General features: G+C 44.9%; 2 protein-coding genes across 5 annotated transcripts in view; one reads left to right on the forward strand and one right to left on the reverse strand.

Annotated features, from left to right (window-relative positions):
• Positions 1-80: 80 nt before the first annotated feature.
• FAM184B (family with sequence similarity 184 member B) overlaps positions 81-20,900 on the reverse strand; it is a 124,367-nt gene continuing 103,547 nt past the window's right edge. For all 4 annotated transcript variants that reach the window (XM_082600785.1, XM_082600784.1, XM_082600782.1 and 1 more), the window contains 5 exons: positions 11,889-12,035; positions 9,668-9,785; positions 7,810-7,914; positions 6,775-6,974; positions 81-4,655 (listed from right to left, as the gene is read on the reverse strand). In XM_082600785.1, the coding sequence (XP_082456911.1) occupies positions 4,562-4,655; positions 6,775-6,974; positions 7,810-7,914; positions 9,668-9,785; positions 11,889-12,035 (664 nt within the window). In that variant the 3' untranslated portion in view covers positions 81-4,561. The remainder of the gene's footprint in view (positions 4,656-6,774; positions 6,975-7,809; positions 7,915-9,667; positions 9,786-11,888; positions 12,036-20,900) is intronic.
• Positions 14,859-20,031, forward strand: LOC309791727 (THO complex subunit 2-like). The gene has a single exon (XM_082600766.1). It carries the CDS (start codon positions 14,964-14,966, stop codon positions 19,803-19,805), a length of 4,842 nt encoding a protein of 1,613 aa, XP_082456892.1. The 5' UTR covers positions 14,859-14,963; the 3' UTR covers positions 19,806-20,031.

Below are 20,900 nucleotides of genomic sequence, written 5' to 3' on the forward strand. Positions count from 1 at the left end.
GTACCAGTTACTGTCATTTGTTTACTAAATTCAAAAGTTTTCTGCCACGTAAACATTTCACTTCTTTCTGTTTGTAAATATCTTTTTCCTTTTTAGTGGCATCTTGCTGGTTGACAAACAGAAAACCCTCTGGGATGCCATCTCCTTCAAGGAGAAAATAATGAGCCATCAGGTGGACTTTCCCTCATCTTCCTTCAGGATGACAGACCAACCCACATCTTCAGGGCATCTTTATTTGCTTCCTGGTCCATCTGCTGAAGCCCTTACCCCGTATAAGATGAACCTTTCCACAAATGATCTGGGTCCAGGCCAGTTGCCTTCTCTAGGGTTTAACCCCTTGGGGGCTCTCTGCCCCCTGCAGCTCACAGAATTCTTGGTCTTCCCTGCCGCGATGCGATGCCTAAGCGCTGCCCCGTTTCCCGGCCCCTCTTTCAGTTTCCAGCTCCTCCACGCTCCCCGCCCCCAGGCTGTGACGTGCGGCTCCACAGCTCCAACTGTGCTTGCGATGGCTCCCAGCTGCTTCACTGTGACACTTCATCATCTTCTTTATTTGAACTCATTCTCTTATTCTCTAACACATCTCCCTTTCTTTTCTCTTTGCTCCTTTCCCCAACCTCTAAATGTTGACGTTCCTGAGGGTTTGGTCCTGGGCCACTGGAGGCCACGAAGGAGCCCTGCTCAGTTATCTCAAAGGCCATGCTCTTTCCTGGGTGTGACCAGGCACAGTGGGGATACTGGATCTGTGTCATTTCTGCCCAACACAGACCCCTCTAATGGGCAGTCCCTGCTCTGGAGCTCTTCAGCCTGGCCGAGGCTTTTTCTCCGAACTCTGCTGCTGTCTAAGCCTCTTCCCCAAATCTTCCTTGGCTCTCTGTACAGGTGTCAACTGTCCATCAAAATCTGAAGGCTCTTCCTGCCTCCCGCTGCTTCTCCTTTATTCAACACAGGTGTTTCCCCTGAGAAGGGCGGAAACCTGCCCCTGACATGGGACGCCGACCCAGCACTGCTTGGCCATGTTATTCTCCTACGGGACAGAAGCACTCTCAGGATACCAGCCTCCTAGATAAAGCTGCTCTGAGACCATAGTAAAGCAAGACAAACCAAAACCACTTCACAACTTTGTCTAAGCACAGGAAAAAAAAAAACCAAGGTCACTGTGCCACCCCCCAAATACCAAACATTCTCCTGGCTAAAAGATAAGTGACTGCTTTCTCTCTCTCTTTTTTTTTTAACCATTTACAGCTTTATCTCTGGTCTGCCCTTCCTATAGATAAGATTTATTAAGACGCCCAGTCATAGAGTTGCCCCTGCTTTCTGACAGCATCCAATCTAGAATGAATCCCTGCTGCTTTAGACCCTCCTGGTAATCACCCAACCAATGCCAAAATCTTAGAGTAGGTTCTTTCTAACACCCTCTTTTCTGAGGCCCCACCATTCTTGATGGACATTCTCCCTGTGTCCAACAAGTAGTAAAGCCAACTCATCCAACTATAGGTGGGTTTCTGGTGTTCTGTTCCTCCAGCTGTGCCGGGGTATGCGTCCTGGAGGGCCCAACTGACACACTGCCACGCACGTGGCCTGAGAGAGCAGGCAAGAGGGTGGGGTTGGGGACTGGCTTGCTTACTGTCCAACTGGCAAGGAAGACCCGTCCTGAGGGTATGTGAGGTACAGTCACTGGCTCAAGAGGGTGGCCCAGTTATTGAAGATCGCACCAGTGGTGCCCTGGGCAAGTGTCCCAGTGGAAGGGAACTTAGTCAGTGCACGGATTCGAACATTTGGAAGCTAAGGGGGAATACTGCATATAAGAACGGTGGAGTTGGCAGGTTAGCAGTACACTGTCTCGACTCTCAGCAAAGGGACAATGACAAAATAACTGTTTAATGCTCAGAGGCCACTGTGAGTGCCCAGGGCATGTTTGGTTATCTCCCGCAGGGGGAGAACAGACAGATGAGGAGCTAGTAGGACGTAGATCAAAACCAGTATTGCATCTTGGGGGTAATGGTGGAGATTAGTGCTATCCTGAGAAATCTAAAGGATGCTAGGAAGCCGGTCCCCATCATAACTCCATTTACGTCCCCAGCCTTGCCCTTGCAGAATCCAGAGAGAGGCTGGAGAATGAGTATATACCAAGTAGCCTCAGTTGCAACTGCTGTGTTGGATGTTGCACTGATGCAGAGCAGGAGTAAGGACTCAGGTATGTGGTGTGCAGCCGCTGATTGGGTGAATTCATTCTTTTCTCCCCCAATTAAGAAACAGTTCGCCACAATGTTCCTTTCCAGTTTTGCTCCAGGAATATGTTAATTCCTCTTCTCTGTCATAATATATATGCCTAAAGAGATTTATCGTCAAATCCTGTCGTTTCTCCCTCCTAAATCAATTCTGAATCGGTTCATTTCTCTTCATGTCTGCTGTTACCTCCAAGCCATCCCCATTCATCTCTAGACCACTCTGCTCTTGAGAGATGGATGGAACCAGATTATGCAAGAGAAAACAATAATGTTTTATCGCTCAAGTTTCCTTGTCAATATTATCTAGGGTACAGAGAGGTAGAATTTCATTCACTGCTGGTGAAGGTGTAAATTGCTAGAAACTTTCTGGTAATTTGGTAGTATCACACAAAAAGCCTAGGCATATCCTTTGATGCTTTACTTCAATACTCAAGGAATATGTCCTAAAGAAAAAAAATGATAGAAGCATGCCAAGCTTTACTTAACAGACACAATTGTTTGCATGTAACCTAGAAATTTAACATGATCTTTCACTTGCCTGCAGCAAGAAAGGAGTCAAGACAGATGTGGGGTCTCAGTCAAATTCTATCCCTGTAGCATGTGTTATGCTGAGTTAAAGGACAGTAGTATAAAGTGCAGTCTCCTTTGTTAGTCATCAGGAGTTGCACAGTAGTGGGAAAATATTTCAACAAACAAAAGTAGAACTACCTGTATGTAGTCTTTAAAACACAAACATTATCCTACAATGCTCACCCTAAGCAGGTAACAAAACTAAAAACTACTTGATACTGAAAAATAATATGGCATGTTACACGGATAGTAACAAATATTTGCATTTAAAAATTTATGTTATTGGGCCATGTGTTTTGATTAGGTAGTAAATTTACTTTTAAATTGTGAGTCTGAGTTTTAATTACATTTCTCTCAAAATGACATAAGTGCGTGAGCAGCTACATTTTATTTATTTTAATTAATTTTAACATCTGTATTGGAGTATAATTGCTTTACAATGGTGTGTTAGTTTCTGCTTTGTAACAAAGTGAATCAGCTATACATATACATATATCCCCATATCCCCTCCCTCTTGTATCTCCCTCCCTCCCACCCTCCCTATCCCACTCCTCAAGGTGGTCACAGAGCACCGCAGCTACGTTTTATTGAAGATGATCTGACTGAGGTTAATGTGAGCTTCCTATATCCAAGTTCAGCCTTCATCTAATTTCACCTTTCTTTGGAAAATCAATACAAGTCACAACTCTTTTTATTGCCCAGTTGTTTTATAAAGTTTTATTCAAAGAGTAAAGGTTTGATGGTGCATAGAATAGACAACTGTTTATGGGCCACTTGCTGGGCCAGCACCAAAGGATTGAGAACATATTTTGACCACTAAAAGTTGTACTGACTCCTGTCAAATTGCACCGCTCCATCAGAGGGTCAGACAGCTCAGCGTGGGCTGCCAGCGAGGTCAGCATTGTGAATGGCCATTCCCAGTTCCCTTTAATCTGCTGAGCATCCGTGCAACGGGGAAGCAATGCACCATGAGGCAAGACTAGAGGTTCAGTAGATCTTTCAGTTCAAAGAATAATCTAGAAACCAGCACAAATGACCAAGTTGATGCTACAGTCATTGAAGTTGAGATGTATGACGGGGTGAGGCTCAGTTATTCACAGAAAAATCCTGGCAAGGCTTAATTCCAATTCATGATTAGTATCATTACCCATATTTTGCTTAAACTTAAAAAAGCCCCTTTGAGGTAGGTGTTATGCCCTCTATAATCTTCTTCATGTCCTGGACCTAGGAAGTCAAAATATTTGATCCAAGTATGCCAAGGTGTAGTCCATTCCTAGTAGTTTTGTTTTCTTTGGTTTTTTAAAATTGGCTTTCCTGGTTATTTTGAGCTTTGTTTTATTCCTCTACCTATTGAGGTTACGTGTGTATTTTGGAATTATATCATTTACATAGAAACACTTCTCAAGTGAAAATGACCAGCATCCTAGGAAAATGAGACCACTTTAAAAGTAGACCATGGAAATCACAAAGTCTGATATTCCGCAATGCAAATTGCAATCTTATGGACACCAGAAATACCATGGGTAGGTCATCAGTAACATTATTTCCCTATGGGCACTTTCTGATAACACTGGCTTGTTTTATCTTAATGTCACAATGAAACAGTATGAAATGTTAATGCAAGAATTTGTTTTAGCTATGTATGTAAATCATATTACAAGCAAGTTATTTGGTTGGTTGGCTTTTTAGTTCATTCCTTCAATCAGATGCTTCAAAAGAAATGTGTTTCAAATATCCACTTTATGATCAGTTTCAGGATCAGTTTAGAAAGAAAAATATTTGGTAAACCATTCCTGGTGGGCTGAGCCCTGCTTCTGCTGGACTTCTTTGGGTTGGGCTGTTTCATCATCTTGTGTCCTAAAAACAAACAAAACGTTTTCTTAGATGGTTTTGAAAATTATTCAATAAACAACTTAATACTCTACCATCTTTTCAGGGAAAGATAACTGCTTCTTTACTCTTAAAAAGATACTGGAACGTGATGGGCCAATATTAGGGAGCTAGAAACAAGTTGTGAAGGATGGGGATGGAGAGGGAGCATCTAATTCCAGTTTTGAAAACAGAAGGTTCTCCATTGTTTCACTTAACACTAACGAGGCATATTTTGCAACATGTACTCTTTATTTCAGGCACAAATTAAACAATAAACCCCCCCCCAAAAAACAGGTAAAAGAAGAAATGGTTAATCAATACAGTATTACACTTTATGGCTTCCTCAAAAGTTATCTGATGTGCTCTGGCATTTCAATGAGGTTGTAAAATTAGCCTAATAAATTGAAAAGGGGAGACGGTAGGTAAGAAAGTAGTGTATACCTGTCTGAACGGTCTCTAACTGCATTTGTGAAGCTTCTTATAAAACAGTGGGGGGACTTCCCCCGTGGTCCAGTGATAAAGAACCTGCCTTACAATGCGGGGGACGCGGGTTTGGTCCCTGGTCAGGGAACTAAGATCCCACATGCTGCGGGGCAACTAATCCTGCACGCCATAGCTGCTGAGCTCGGCGCCTCAACAAGAGCCCACATGCCGCACACTACAGAGCCCACGCGCCCTGGAGCCTGTGCACCAAAACTAGAGAGAGAGGGCTTCCCTGGTGGCGCAGTGGTTGAGAGTCCACCTGCTGATGCAGGGGACACGGGTTCGTGCCCTGGTCCAGGGAGATCCCACATGCTGAGGAACGGCCGGGCCGTGAGCCATGGCCACTGAACCTGCGTGTCCAGAGCCTGTGCTCCGCAATGGGAGAGGCCACAACAGTGAGAGGCCCATGTACTACAAATAAAAAAAAAAAGAAAAAAAGAAAAAAAAATAGAGAAAACCCGCATGCCACAACTAGAGAGAAGCCTGCGTGCTGCAACAAAAGATCCCGCACGCCTCAACAAGGGTCCAGCGTGCCGCAACTAAGACCTGACACAGCCAAAAATAAATAAAATAAATCTTTAAAACAAACAGTGGGAACACAGCTTTAAACAGGTGTGTGATAATGAGATGAACTGTGGCCAATCAGGCTGGCTCTGGCAGTTAATAGACTGTGTGCTTGGGGCTCCAGGCCTCAGTGTCCTCAGTTGTGACACAAAGGGCTGGACTCGTTCAGTGACTGACAGGAAGTCCTTCCAGCTCCACACTCATATTTGTCCAAATAGCCTTGGGCGGGCAGGCCTTTGGAAAAGGAACATTTCAGAAGGGGCCCTTTCAGAAATGCAAACTTCAAAGCCCAGAATTAAAGATTTTGCTCTGAAGGGAAGGCTGGACAGGAAGGAATCAATAAACAAAGGGGAAATCAAACATTTCTGGAAGAGAAGCATGCTGCAAGGGCTTCTGGAAAAATAAGGCAGTATCAGAGATCATCATGCATGATCAACCAAACTCACAGATTAAGAGGCCTTAAAATTACAAGATTATACAATGAATCTTGAGAAATAACCTTAATAATAATAGTGGAAAATTACTGAATGCTTTTGTGCCAGGTCTTGTGCTAAGCATGTCCTATGGATTAATTCCTTCAGTCTCACATGAGTCTAATGAGGTAGGTGCTGTATTATCTTCATTTTAGAGGTGAGGAAACAGACTCACAGAAGTCAAGTGAGCTGCCCAAAGCCAAGCAAGCTAAGAACAAGGAGGACCAGAATTTGAATCCAGACTCAAGGCCAGATGATGAGTCCATCTTCCGTGTGATCCACTCTGAAGTGGTCAGCTAAGTGATACAATGTCCCCTGTCTAATCATCCATGGGACAAAAAAAAAAAAAAAAAAAAAAGGTTTTCTGGAATTTGGTATCAGGAATAGTGCCTCTTCTAAAGAATGACCTATTTCCCTTCTCTTACATATCTTCCTTTTTGGCTGGGTTGTAATTTGTCCAAGGCGGGGCTTGTTTCGTTACCCTTTGTATTGGCCGAAATGCTGGGTATTTAACAGGTACCAGAAAGGAATACTAATTTCCCTCCTGACTATGGGAAAATGGAATGATAGCTTTGGCCCCCTACCTTGTGGCAGTTTTTATATCTAGCGATGGGGTGGGTTTGTAAGGCTGGCCACAGCTGGGGCCTGGGTCCAAGCTGGGTGACTTAGTTATCGGAGGAGTGTTGATCCTGGAGCTCAGGTCGCCACTCAGAAAGTTCTTAGCATAGGAAGCGAGGTTTGGCACACTGACCACTCGGCTGGGCACTTCCTCCATCTTCTTTTTCTGTTGGTATTAAAGGAAAGGCCTGTTAGTACCACCCAAAGAGGCATTGTTGTAAAAGTAGATTAAGGCCTGCCCAACCGAAATTATATGAGCAAGGAGGCAATAACTTACATGTTATTTTTTAAAGCATTTTTTCTTCCAATCCACTTTGTGCTTTAAAAAAACACAGGCTCACAATCTCTTATCCAAAACTTCTGGTGACAAATGTGTTTTTTAATTTAAAATCTTGTTTTAGATTTTAAAAGGCTATATAACATCCCCAGCAGAAGCTGGGCCCACCTTGTCCTCAAACACATTAATATTTCTGGAGTGAAACTTACATTTTGTCACACCGAGAGTGATATATAAAAGTTATAAATGAGCTTACATGAATTCAGCTTGGGTTAGGTTTACTGTCCTATGAGTTACAAAAAAAATACAAATTTTTAAGCACTTTAGGATTTTGTGATAGCAGATGAGAGATTTGGATGTGAATATTCTCACTGTAATAAATTCCAAAAGTTTTTATAAAAGGAAAAAAAGTTACAGTGAAGGATTCTTGCTCTTCTCTCTCTCCTTCCTATCACCCAGATATAGCCATTATTAAGAGTGACACATTTATATACAAAAAGTTTGGAAAATTCAAAAAACTCATAAAAATAAAAAACACATAATCTGCCTAGCCAGATATAAATACTGTTTATTAATAATTTGGACTATTTCCTGGGGGTCTTATTTTCAATGAATATTCCTCTAAATGAATGCCGGACAGTTGATAAATAAGCTGCCATTACCTTTGGGAAAAACAAAGCCATCAGAATTATGTAATGCATTGAAACCAGTAGGATCAATTTACCTTCATGGAAGGGGTCAAATACCCTGGGCGAGGATTGAAAGAGAAGGACCGATTCCGATGGGACACTGTGCTGGGGAATGCTGTGTAGTGAAATCTTCTCTCCTCCTGGAAAAACAATACAACTGAGTCTAAATGAGCCTAACTACCCAGCATACGGAGTTTAATTTGAAGGAAGATGGCTGTGTGAGAGCAGACTACAGAGAGGAGGAAAGAGCAGGGAAGGGAGGGGAAGTCAGTGGGAATCAAGCTGCCACCCACTGAAGCTTTGAGGAAGCACCTTTATTTCTGGGGACTTTGTGTCCCTAGCACCCCTTGTGAAGGAAAGGGAGAGCCTTTTTGGAATGCCGTAGGGAAGTCAGAGATCCAGGTACTCTTAGGATCTGAGCAGAATCTACTGCAGAAAGTTATTAGTTAAGACAAAGAAAAAAAAACACCCAGGTACAATCACTATATGGCCAATCTTCTTTACCTGTGTCATTCTCCACTTTTTTCTTTCCTGCTGTATTGTTTCTAAAGCAAGTTCCAGTTGTTGCATAATTTCATCTGTAAAAACATTGAGGGCTTCCCTGGTGGTGCACTGGTTAAGAATCCGCCTGCCAATGCAGGGGACACGGGTGCGAGCCCTGGTCCGGGAAGATCCCAGATGCCGTGGAGCAACTAAGCCCGTGCACCACAACTACTGAACCTGTGCTCTAGAGCCCGCGAGCCACAACTACTGAGCCCACGTGCGACAACTGCTGAAGCCCGCAGGCCTAGAGCCCATGCTCTGCAACAAGAGAAGCCACCGCAGTGAGAAGCCCGCGCACCACAACGAAGAGTAGCCCCCGCTCGCCGCAACTAGAGAAAGCCCGCGCGCAGCAACGAAGACCCAACGCAGCCAAACCCCCCCCCAAAAAAAAACATTGATAAGTGTTTCTAAGAGATAAGGACTCTTTTCTAAAAAAAAAACATAACCACAATACCTTTGTCACACTTGGCAAACAAGCAATTCCTTATTAGTATCATCTAATTTTCAGTTGGTGGTTAAGTTTTCCTCTTCATCTCGACATGAAGCAATGTGACTGGGGAGCAGGAGGGTGCAAGGATGGGTGTGAGATACAAGTGTGCGTGTGTACTGTGGGAGGATGTGTCGCTGTGTAAGCTACCATAAGACCATGGATTTTACTCTGAGAAGGACAGGGAGCCACAGGAGGTCCTGAACAGAGCCGTGTTGTGGTCCGAATTACATTTTTATAAGAGTACTCTGGTCGCTGTGAGGTCAACCGAGTGGGGTGAGGCTGGAGTGAGTGGGGAGACCAGTGGACTCTCCATCATGCATGAGAGGCAGCAGGGCCCGGACCTGGTGAAGGTGGTGAAGGTGGTGAAGGTAGAGATGGTGGGAAGAGGCTGGACTTCTGATGTGGCTAATTAGCTGACCCACGTGGGCAACGCTGACAGGAGCGAGTGTATCACCCAAAGTCCCCAGAGCTGAATGTAAGCCACTGGGAGCTGGCTTACAGAGAACTTTCAACCAAAGCTTGGAGCACAGGAAGGCTGGGCAAAAGCCTAAAGCAATGGTTAAAGTGTGAGGAAACATGAGTGTGAGGTGCAAACCATTCTAGATTTTCCCAAATGCTGTAGGTTAAAAAAACCAAACCAATACCGACATCAGGCAGATGGTGTGGGACTTGAGAGTGATTTTTTTTTTTGCCTTCTACTTTCCTGTGTTAATTTTTTTTTTAGTGAGCATGTATTTTTTTATATGATAGGGGAAAAATAACCAAGGACCTTTTGTAAGGTGGTTTTCGGGTTAGCAGGATTACAGTTTTAGGCACCCATGGAAGTGCTAGGCTAAAGCGAATACCCCGGACAGCCTCACCGTGAGCTGCTTGATGATCTCCTCCCTCTCCTTCAAGCGGGTCTGCAGACGGCCTGTGAGCTGAACATCCTCTGGCCTCAACTCCCCCTTTCCTGGCTTCTCTCCGGAATCTTTCAGTCTGTTTGGAGCAGGCATGCAGTTAGCCACCATGCTGCAATGACCCAACCACAAGGAGGGAGAAGAGGTGGACGTGATGGGGATGCTGCTATGTTGCTTGGCCTGGCTGGCCACTCTCTGTTCACCAAAGGGGAAACTGAGGCCCAGAGAGCCTGCCCAGGGCCACCCAGTGAGTTGGCTGCAGAGCTCCAGGTGGAGCCCAGGACTGCAACTCCCAGTCTGACACTTGTCAGTTCCCCCAGGTTCTGTAGGGCCCAGAAACCAAAGGCCTGTGTGTGCACACTGATGCCACATGCAGTGGGGCTTCAAGAACCAGTGAAGTTTGGGAGAAGAGGCCTCAGCCGGAAAACGTCTCCACCCACGCCAAGGCCAGCAGGTTATGCCAATACAGATGTGGCTCCCGCCCCACCTGCAGGCAGCCTGCATGGCATTAGCTAGTTCTGCAAAGCAGCGGGGCAGCTGGTACCACCACGCTTTCAGTGTGAAGCTGGAGAGAAATAACCTCCGGATGGTGGGGGAGAGAGGGTAAGGGCTGCCGGTGATTTACTGACTGTAGTTGATAAGAGGCCAGGGCTTTGGGGTGAGATGACTTGGGCTCTTATCCCAGCTCTGCTTTTTTCTAGCTATGTAATCTTGGGCATTTTGCCCATGAGACTCGGTTCCTTCTTTAACATGGGCATGAAACTGGGTGGTTGTGAGGATTCAGTGAGATAATGCATGCCCAGCACATGCTAAGAGCCCATTAGATGGTAGCTGGTAAAGCCTTCCACTCCAGATTTTGGATGATTTGCCTTGTATTGGAGCCAGTGGAGGACAGTTTTTAAGAGCACAAGTTAAGGGTCAGACAGGTGACGTTTAAATTTACTTAGTGCTGCTTGACCTGATCTCCCTGCCACTAACCCCGATCTCCCAGTCTCTTCTCCTCTCAGCAGTCAGAAGTGACCCTGTTAAAAGGTATCTCAGACCATGTCAGTCATGCTCAAAGCCTTACAAGGGCTTCCCAGTGCACTCCATCCGAATACACCCAAACCCCTTCCTGCTCAGCGCAGCATCTCCTCCACCCCTCCCAGCTACCTTGCTAACCTCAGTTCCTATCATCACTCTCTCACTCATTCTACTTAAGCCTTCTGGCTGTTTGGTCTTGGGAGGCGGGCCCCAGGGCCCTTGCACTTGCTGTTCTGGCTGCTTGGAATGCTCTTCGTCCAGATGGCTCTCTCATTTTCTCTCCTCTTTATGCTTAAATGTCACCTCCTTGCCCACCCTTGGCACTCTAGACACTGATCCTGTTTTCCTTCTAGTACCTTCAGGTACTTTCATTACCTGATATGAAGTTAAATATTTATTTGCTTATTTCTTTGTCAGAATCCCCATCTAGAATTTGTGAGTGCTATGAGAGCACAGTCTTTGTTTTATTCCCACTGTAACTCCAGAGCCTAAAACAGTGCAAGGCACACAGTAGGCCCTTAACAAATATTTGCTGAATGAATAAATGAATGCTTGCATGAGGGGCCCTTGCTTTCTTAATCAATCCATGGGAACAATGGTTTCCACCCTGAAGAACTGCTGTGAAGATTAAATGAGATGATGCACATTAGAAGGCAGAAATGCTCATAAAAATGTAGCCCTGATCTTCTTCTGTGTGTGAGGGTCAAACCATGCTCATTCCTCACAGATTCCCAGTACCCTGCACAAGACGGGAATGCAGTCTCATAAAAAGATGGGTGGCCAACCATCCCAGTTTGCCTGGAACTGAGGCGCTTCTGGAACTCGGGACTTCTAGTTTTAAAACTAGGAGAGGGGGCTTCCCTGGTGGCGCAGTGGTTCAGAGTCTGCCTGCCGATGCAGGGGACACGGGTTCATGCCCCGGGAAGATCCCACATGCCGCGGAGCGGCTGGGCCCGTGAGCCATGGCTGCTGAGCCTGCGCGTCCGGAGCCTGTGCTCCGCAAAGGGAGAGGCCACAACAGTGAGACGCCCGCGTACAGCCAAAAAAAAAAAAAAAAAAAAAAACACTAGCAGAGTCCTGGGGACACTAGGATGAGGTCCCCCTAATAAAATGGTACATCTACTAGTCCCTCCCAACCTGGGGCCAAGTCCTCACTTACTCGGTTTCCAGGGCAGCCAGCCAGGCGTGGAGCTGCGCTTGAGCGCTGCTGAAATCGGCCACCATGGCCTGCATCTCCTTCCAGTGTTCCTGGCGTAGCATCTCCACCTCCCGGGCCCGCTGGGCTTGCTGATCCTTCTCCAGCAGCCTGTGGGGCGGGGTGGAAGCACAGCTAGGCTTGTCCAGGCTCTAGGGACTGAACCTCTAGGGCACTGGAGTTTCTCCCCACTCTGCTGGGTGGCCTGCAGAATCTAAGGTCAGGACACAGTGGGAAGGAGATCCAGGGTCTCTGAGTTGTGGGGTCCAGCTTGTGGAACCTCTTCTCAGTACCTTCCACCCCCAGCATTCCATGAAGGAGAAACCTGAGCACAAAGGGCAGCCTTCTGGGGGAAGGGGTGGAGGACAGCTCAGGAGAGGAGTCCCAGAAAACACTCCTTTCACTTGGGGGAGGTGGGTAGGCCTGGAGGCTGAGATTCTGTATCAGAATTACCGAACGCTGTGGACTCTGAGAGCTGGGAGACCAGCGGTCCAGGGTGAGAAGGCAGGATGGGAGAGGGATTAGGAGAACACTGGTTAGAGCCAGGCTGCCTGTGTCCCTCCGCGGCCTATCACTTCCTAGCTGCATGGCTTTGTGCGAGCTGCGCTCTGCTCAGTTTCTCCATCTGACAACAGTGGCTACCTTATAGGGTTATTGAAAGGATGAACCACGTTAATCCATGTCCAGAAGAGCCCGTGGCACAAAGCGTGTTTGACCATCAGCTATCACTTTTCCTAACCTTGGGGTGGGGCACTAAGGGATCCTCAGACCAGCCTCAGGGGGTCTGACACCTTCTGAAAGTACATGCATATTTTTGTGTGATGATATCCTTCTCCAGGAGAGGGACATCGCTTTCCTCACCTGGAGGGGGCTGTAATCGGAAATGGTCAGGAGCCCCTACTCTGGTCCAGTCTCCTTATTCCAGTGTCACATGGTGAGTCTCTAACTGAATTTAAGGTGCTCCACCTTGGCCAGGTGGATTCATGGCTGTTTCTCAGATGAGCCTCAGGCCTACTTTCACTTGAACTTTATGCCGGGGACTGGAACATTCAAACTCTGGGATGAAATGGACAAATGCCTTCAAAGATACAAACTACCAAAGCTCACTCAGGAAGAAACAAATAACTTGAAAAGTCCTATATCTATTAATAAAATTAAAGTTGTAGTTATAAACTTTCCAGCCAGGGAAAAAAAAGGCCATGAATTCAGGACTTGATAAAGGGCTATCCAGCCTGGACAAGGAAATCAGAGTTGCCACCACAATTTACCAAGTGCCAGGGTCAGTACTAAGCATCTTCCTATACATTTCACTGCATTCTACAACAGCCCTGAGAGGGGGTTTTCTACCTTTTACAGGTAAGGGCAGGGTCTTGGAGAGATTAGCAGACTCGCCCACGCAGCTAATTCTTTTTTTTTTTTTTTTCAGCTTAGAAAGAAATTTATGGGGCTTATTTAACATGATTAAGGTCCAGGAACATTAGTAAAAATATATAAATTAGGCTACATGTAGACTTGGAGCTCTTCGTGAGAAAACTCCAGAGGAAAACCTAACAGGAAAGAGCCAATGAAACAGAAAGGGCTCACAGGACACTTGACCCTTATTTCCTGAAGGCACAGCTTTCCCATTCGGATGGCCCGCATCTACGTTACTTCCAACAGAGGCAGTCTGTTCATTTCCAGACATAAATTCAGGTCCAAACGTTAAGAAAATTCTGCAACCAGCATATGCAGCCCAATGCACCTCTTTACAGCATTAGTTGCATATTCTCCAGGGAGTTAAAGGAAAAGTGAGGCTTGGCTGGTCACTCCCAGATGATCTCTGATAATCTCTGAAGTGAGTCCCCCTGGGGCTCAGATAGCCAACAGATTATAACAAGCATCCTCCCCTAATTTAAAGATGAAAACCAGAGTTGGCCAGGCCAAAGGTCTCACGTTCCACGCATCTGGCTCTCGGTCTGGCCAGCGCCCACTCTGGGCTTGCGGCGCCCGGGGGAACAGGAACAGGCGACTGCATCATCCCTCTCCTGGTGTCCAGCTCACAGCTTGTGTCCTGCTTCCCAGAGATGAGCTTGAGCCAGATTTCCTCAGTAGATGGAAATGCATGCTGCTTCTCATCAGAGCAAAGCCGTGGCCAGTACTTGGTTAGCTGGCCCCGCTCCCAAGTAGCCAAGAAACAAATGGCAGGGCCACCATGCCCATTTCACAGCCACCTCCCCCGGGGGCTGTGGCACTCTGCAGAGAAGCCAGCCACCAGTGAAACACGCGAGGCCCACGACAGAGCCCTGGCCCCAGGGCCAGGCTGTGTGACCACTACCACGCCTCCACTTCTTGGCTCTCTTTGGCACTTAAGGGAAATTGGGGTACTTCAATAGGATTTTTTTTCTTTCCAGCTGTCGGTAACAACTGAAAAGGAAGATGATGCTTTCTGACCATCTACCGTTATTTAAGCATTCACCGAGGCTATGACACAAGCAGAATGGAACACACAACATGCCCTACCGTAAGGGTATTTGGTATCCAGTATACTCTCCGCTGTCCTCCTCCAAGGCAAGAGGTCATCACTGCATCCATTTGGCATTCCATAGTACCCAATGCCCACAATCTTGTTTTCTGCATTCACGATGCAGGCTCCGACCTGGGAATTTGGATCTTTGCTCCTCTGTGCCGATAAGAAGGCCACTGCCATGAAATACTCAGGCCATTCCAAATAGTCATCACGTTTTTTACAGGGAAATTCACTCATGCTGGTCCACGCCGCCCCGCCGCCCACGTGGCGGCTCCTCTCGGACGCCCTGGAGGCTGCCGCGCGCCCCGCGACGTTGACCAAGCGCCGCCGGCCCCGCGCTGCTTCCCCGGCAGCACGTTGGACCGGGAGGGGGCGTCCCCGCGGCCGCCCGCTGCCCCGGCCGCCCCTCCGCTCCCCACGCAGCTAATTCCGAGCACACAGAGGCGGCTCCCGGCATTCCCGTGGGCGGTGCTCCCCTTTGACCCCTCGCTCGCGTGCTACACATCCGGGTTTTTGCTACTAGTGAGGGGAAGATGGCGGACGCAGCTGTCGTGCTTCCCGCAGAGTGGATAAAGAACTGGGAGAAATCAGGGAGAGGTGAATTTTTGCATTTATGCCGGATCCTCAGTGAACATAAAAGCCATGATAGTTCAACTTATAGAGATTTCCAGCAAGCTCTTTATGAGTTATCATACCATGTCATTAAAGGAAATCTAAAGCATGAACAGGCATCTAATGTTCTTAATGACATTAGTGAATTTTGTGAGGATATGCCCTCCCTTCTTGCTGACGTATTCTGCATATTAGATACTGAGACAAATTGTTTAGAAGAAAAAAGCAAGAGAGACTGTTTTACACAACTGGTATTAGCATGTTTGTACTTCGTTTCAGACACAGTTCTAAAGGAACGCTTGGATCCAGAAACGTTGGAATCATTAGGGCTTATCAAACAATTACAGCAATTCAATCAAAAGTCAGTTAAAATCAAGACAAAACTCTTTTATAAGCAGCAAAAATTTAATTTGTTAAGAGAAGAAAATGAAGGTTATGCCAAGATGACTGCTGAACTGGGGCAAGATTTATCTGGAAATATTACTAGTGATTTGATCTTAGAAAGTATCAAATCTTTAATAGGATGCTTTAATCTGGATCCCAATAGAGTTCTGGATGTCATTTTAGAAGTGTTTGAATGCAGGCCAGAACACGATGACTTCTTTATATCTTTATTAGAATCTTACATGAGTATGTGTGAACCGCAAACACTGTGTCATATTCTTGGGTTCAAATTCAAGTTTTACCAGGAACCAAATGGAGAGACTCCTTCATCTTTGTACAGAGTTGCAGCAGTACTTCTACAATTTAATCTTATTGATTTAGATGATCTTTATGTACATCTTCTTCCAGCTGATAATTGCATTATGGATGAACACAAACGAGAAATTGTAGAAGCTAAGCAGATTGTTAGAAAACTGACAATGGTTGTACTGTCTCCTGATAAAATTGACAAAGGAGAGAAAGAAAAGGAAAAAGAAGAGGAGAAAGTGGAGAAGCCACCTGACAACCAAAAACTTGGTTTGTTGGAAACCTTGTTAAAGATTGGTGATTGGCAGCATGCACAGAACATTATGGATCAGATGCCTCCATACTATGCAGCTTCACATAAACTAATAGCCCTTGCTATTTGCAAGCTTATTCATATAACTATTGAGCCTCTCTACCGAAGAGTTGGCGTTCCTAAAGGTGCTAAAGGCTCACCTGTTGATGCTTTGCAAAATAAGAGAGCACCAAAACAAGCAGAGAGCTTTGAAGATTTGAGGAGAGACGTCTTCAATATGTTCTGTTACCTTGGTCCTCACCTTTCTCACGATCCCATTTTATTTGCAAAAGTGGTGCGGATAGGCAAGTCATTTATGAAGGAGTTTCAGTCTGATGGAAGCAAACAAGAAGATAAAGAGAAGACGGACGTTATCCTTAGCTGCTTGCTTAGCATTACTGACCAGGTATTACTTCCATCTCTTTCTTTGATGGGCTGCAATGCTTATATGTCTGAGGAACTGTGGGGAATGTTTAAAACATTTCCATATCAGCATAGATATCGTCTGTATGGCCAGTGGAAGAATGAAACTTACAACAGTCATCCACTTCTAGTAAAAGTTAAAGCTCAAACAATAGACAGAGCCAAATATATCATGAAGCGTCTAACCAAGGAAAATGTGAAGCCCTCTGGAAGACAAATTGGGAAGTTGAGCCACAGCAATCCAACCATTTTGTTTGATTATATCTTGTCACAAATACAGAAGTATGATAACCTAATAACACCTGTAGTAGATTCACTGAAATACCTCACGTCACTGAATTATGACGTCTTGGCCTATTGTATCATTGAAGCTTTAGCTAATCCAGAAAAGGAGAGAATGAAACATGACGACACAACCATCTCAAGCTGGCTTCAGAGTCTGGCTAGTTTCTGTGGTGCAGTTTTTTGTAAATATCCAATTGATCTTGCTGGTCTTCTTCAATATGTGGCTAATCAGCTAAAGGCAGGCAAAAGTTGTGACCTGCTTATATTGAAAGAAGTGGTACAGAAAATGGCAGGCATAGAAATTATAGAAGAAATGACAATGGAGCAACTAGAGGCCATGACTGGTGGAGAGCAACTAAAAGCTGAGGGTGGTTACTTTGGCCAGATAAGAAACACTAAAAAATCCTCCCAGAGATTAAAGGATGCACTATTAGACCATGATCTTGCTCTTCCTCTCTGTTTGCTTATGGCTCAGCAGAGGAATGGAGTAATCTTTCAGGAAGGTGGAGAGAAACATTTGAAACTTGTGGGAAAGCTCTATGATCAGTGTCATGATACCCTGGTACAGTTTGGTCGGTTTTTAGCATCTAATCTAAGCACAGAGGATTATATAAAGCGAGTGCCTTCAATTGATGTGCTGTGTAATGAATTTCACACACCCCATGATGCAGCATTTTTCCTGTCTAGGCCAATGTATGCACACCATATTTCATCAAAGTATGATGAACTTAAAAAATCAGAGAAGGGAAATAAACAGCAACATAAAGTTCACAAGTACATTACCTCATGTGAAATGGTGATGGCTCCTGTCCATGAAGCAGTGGTTTCCTTACATGTTTCCAAAGTCTGGGATGACATCAGCCCTCAATTCTATGCCACATTCTGGTCACTGACAATGTATGACCTTGCAGTTCCACATACCAGCTATGAACGGGAAGTCAATAAACTTAAAGTCCAGATGAAAGCAATTGATGACAATCAGGAAATGCCTCCAAACAAAAAGAAAAAAGAGAAGGAGCAATGTACTGCCCTTCAGGACAAGCTTCTTGAAGAAGAAAAGAAGCAGATGGAACATGTACAGCGAGTGCTACAGAGACTGAAACTGGAAAAGGACAATTGGCTTTTAGCAAAATCTACCAAAAATGAGACCATCACAAAATTTCTACAGCTGTGTATATTTCCTCGATGTATTTTTTCAGCAATTGATGCTGTTTACTGTGCTCGTTTTGTTGAATTGGTACATCAACAGAAAACTCCAAAGTTTTCCACACTTCTTTGCTCTGATCGAGTTTTCTCTGATATAATTTACACAGTTGCAAGCTGTACTGAAAATGAAGCTAGTCGATATGGAAGATTCCTTTGCTGCATGTTAGAGACTGTGACCAGGTGGCAAAGTGATAGAGCCACATATGAAAAGGAATGTGGAAATTATCCAGGATTTCTTACTATATTAAGGGCAACTGGTTTTGATGGTGGAAATAAAGCTGATCAATTAGACTATGAAAATTTTCGACACGTTGTACATAAATGGCATTACAAACTAACCAAGGCATCGGTACATTGCCTTGAAACAGGCGAATGTACTCACATCAGGAATATCTTGATTGTGCTAACAAAAATACTTCCTTGGTACCCAAAAGTTTTGAATCTGGGTCAGGCTTTGGAAAGAAGAGTGCATAAAATCTGCCAAGAGGAGAAAGAGAAGAGGCCAGATCTATATGCATTGGCTATGGGCTACTCTGGGCAGTTGAAAAGTAGAAAGTCATACATGATACCTGAAAATGAGTTTCATCACAAAGATCCCCCTCCGAGGAATGCAATTGCCAGTATACAAAATGGGCCTTGTAGTGGGCTTTCTTCATCATCAACAGGAAGTGCACCTAAATCGGATGAAAGCAGTAACGATGAGACTGATAAATCAAGGGAGAGATCTCAGTGTGGTGTGAAAGCAGTTAATAAAGCTTCTAATGCCACACCAAAAGGGAATTCAAGTAATGGAAATAGTGGCTCTAACAGCAAAGCTGTTAAAGAAAATGGCAAAGAAAAAGGGAAAGAGAAAGAACAAGAGAAAAAAGAAAAGACTCCAGCTACAACTCCAGAGGCCCGAGTACTTGGTAAAGATGGTAAAGAAAAACCGAAGGAAGAACGGCCAAGTAAAGATGAAAAAGCAAGAGAGACGAAGGAAAGAACACCTAAGTCTGACAAAGAGAAAGAAAAATTCAAGAAGGAAGGAAAAGCTAAAGATGAGAAATTCAAGACCACTGTCCCCAATGCAGAATCAAAGTCGACTCAAGAAAAGGAAAGAGAGAAGGAGCCATCCAGAGAAAGAGATATAACAAAGGAAATGAAATTAAAGGAAAATGTTAAAGGAGGAGAAAAAACACCAGTTTCTGGGTCCTTGAAGTCACCTGTTCCCCGATCAGATACTGCAGAGGTTGAAAGGGAACTAAAACGTCACAAAATTGATACCTACCCTTCTCCATCACATTGCTCAACAGTACTTCCCAAAGTTCCTCTGGGTTCTGAGAACTATGCCAGCTCACCTGTCATCTCCATTCATTTTCTACAGGACAGTCTCATCGAACTCAAGGAATCTTCAGCAAAGCTCTACATTAGTCATACTCCTCCACCACTGTCCAAGAGTGAGGAGAGAGAAATGGACAAGAAAGATTTGGACAAGTCGAGGGAAAGATCCAGAGAAAGAGAAAAAAAAGATGAAAAGGACAGGAAAGAGCGGAAAAGGGATCACTCAGACAATGACCGAGAAGTGCCACCGGACTTATTAACCAAGAGGCGGAGAGAGGAACATGGAACAATGGGGGTTTCAAAACACAAAAGTGAGAGTCCGTGTGAGTCTCCTTATCCAAATGAGAAAGACAAGGAAAAAAATAAGTCAAAATCGTCAGGCAAAGAAAAAGGCGGTGACTCATTTAAATCTGAAAAAATGGATAAAATCTCCTCTGGTGGCAAAAAGGAGTCCAGGCATGATAAAGGAAAGATAGAAAAGAAAGAGAAATGGGACAGTTCAGGAGGAAAGGAAGAGAAGAAACAGTCCTCGGACAAGCACAGATAATGAAGACTTTCAATCAAGGGTATGGACAGACCCCTAAGCTGAAGGTCTCCTAGAGGAGGATGCCAAAGCTCCATGCATCACTCTCAGAATGGTATCTCCTATAATTGAGAGCTTCTGGTGCTGTCCATTTAATGGGAATCTGCTTTAAATCAGAAGATGAATACACACCACCATCCTCTTTTTTTTTAAATAAATTTATTTATTTATTTATTTATTTTTGGCTGCATTTGGTCTTCATTTGCTGCACGCAGGCTTTCTCTAATTGCGTGAGCAGGGGCTACTTTCCGTTGTGGTGTGTGGGCTTCTCATTGCGGTGGCTTCTCTTGTTGCAGAACTCAGGCTCTAGGCCTGCGGGCTTCAGTAGTTGTGGCACACGGGCTCAGTAGTTGTGGCTCACGGGCTCTAGAGCGCAGGCTCAGTAGTTGTGGTGCACGGGCTTAGTTGCTCCGCGGCATGTGGGATCTTCCCAGACCAGGGCTCAAACCTGTGTCCCCTGCATTGGCAGGCGGATTCTTAACCACTGTGCCACCAGGGAAGTCCCACACCACCATCCTCTTGATGAGACATTCCAAAGTCACTGATTTTCAGAACATTATTTTCACCTCCAGGCAGTTTCTTGCGGCAAGATTCCTGTGTATACAATGTTTACTCGAGATTTGCATCCAGAAGCAGCATCTAATGAAAATTTCACTAATTGTTTTAGTTCATCCTTCTTTCTCAGAAAGGAGAGGAAATCGCCTCCTGGAACCAGTTCCTTAATCATGTAGATAGGCTGTATTTGTGTGCGAACTTTGATAAATTTGACAGTACTGGGATGATTATATTGCTTGAGGATTTTGGCTTCTTGTAAAAATTTTAATTTCAGTTTCTGGGAAGGATCTCCTTCACATGTTTTAACAGCAATAGCAGTTTTATCCTTTAATGTGCCCTTAAATGTGTCATCAGAATTTCCCTTGCCCAGTAATTGTGACATTTTCATGATATGCCTTTTTTATTCTAATTATGATCATGCTGATACCGTGATTCTCTTTATTGGAACACTGACTGTTTTTGTAGTTAAAAAAATTGAGATGAAATTCTCATAAAATATGCCAT

This window comes from Mesoplodon mirus (genome assembly GCF_964341445.2).
Source record: "Mesoplodon mirus genome assembly, chromosome: 2".
Classification (NCBI taxonomy): Eukaryota; Metazoa; Chordata; class Mammalia; order Artiodactyla; family Ziphiidae; genus Mesoplodon; species Mesoplodon mirus.

What these genes read in the sequence shown, in the direction of transcription:
- LOC309791727 (XM_082600766.1), top strand. Translation starts at nt 14,964, where the DNA reads ATGGCGGACGCAGCTGTCGTGCTTCCCGCAGAGTGGATAAAGAACTGG.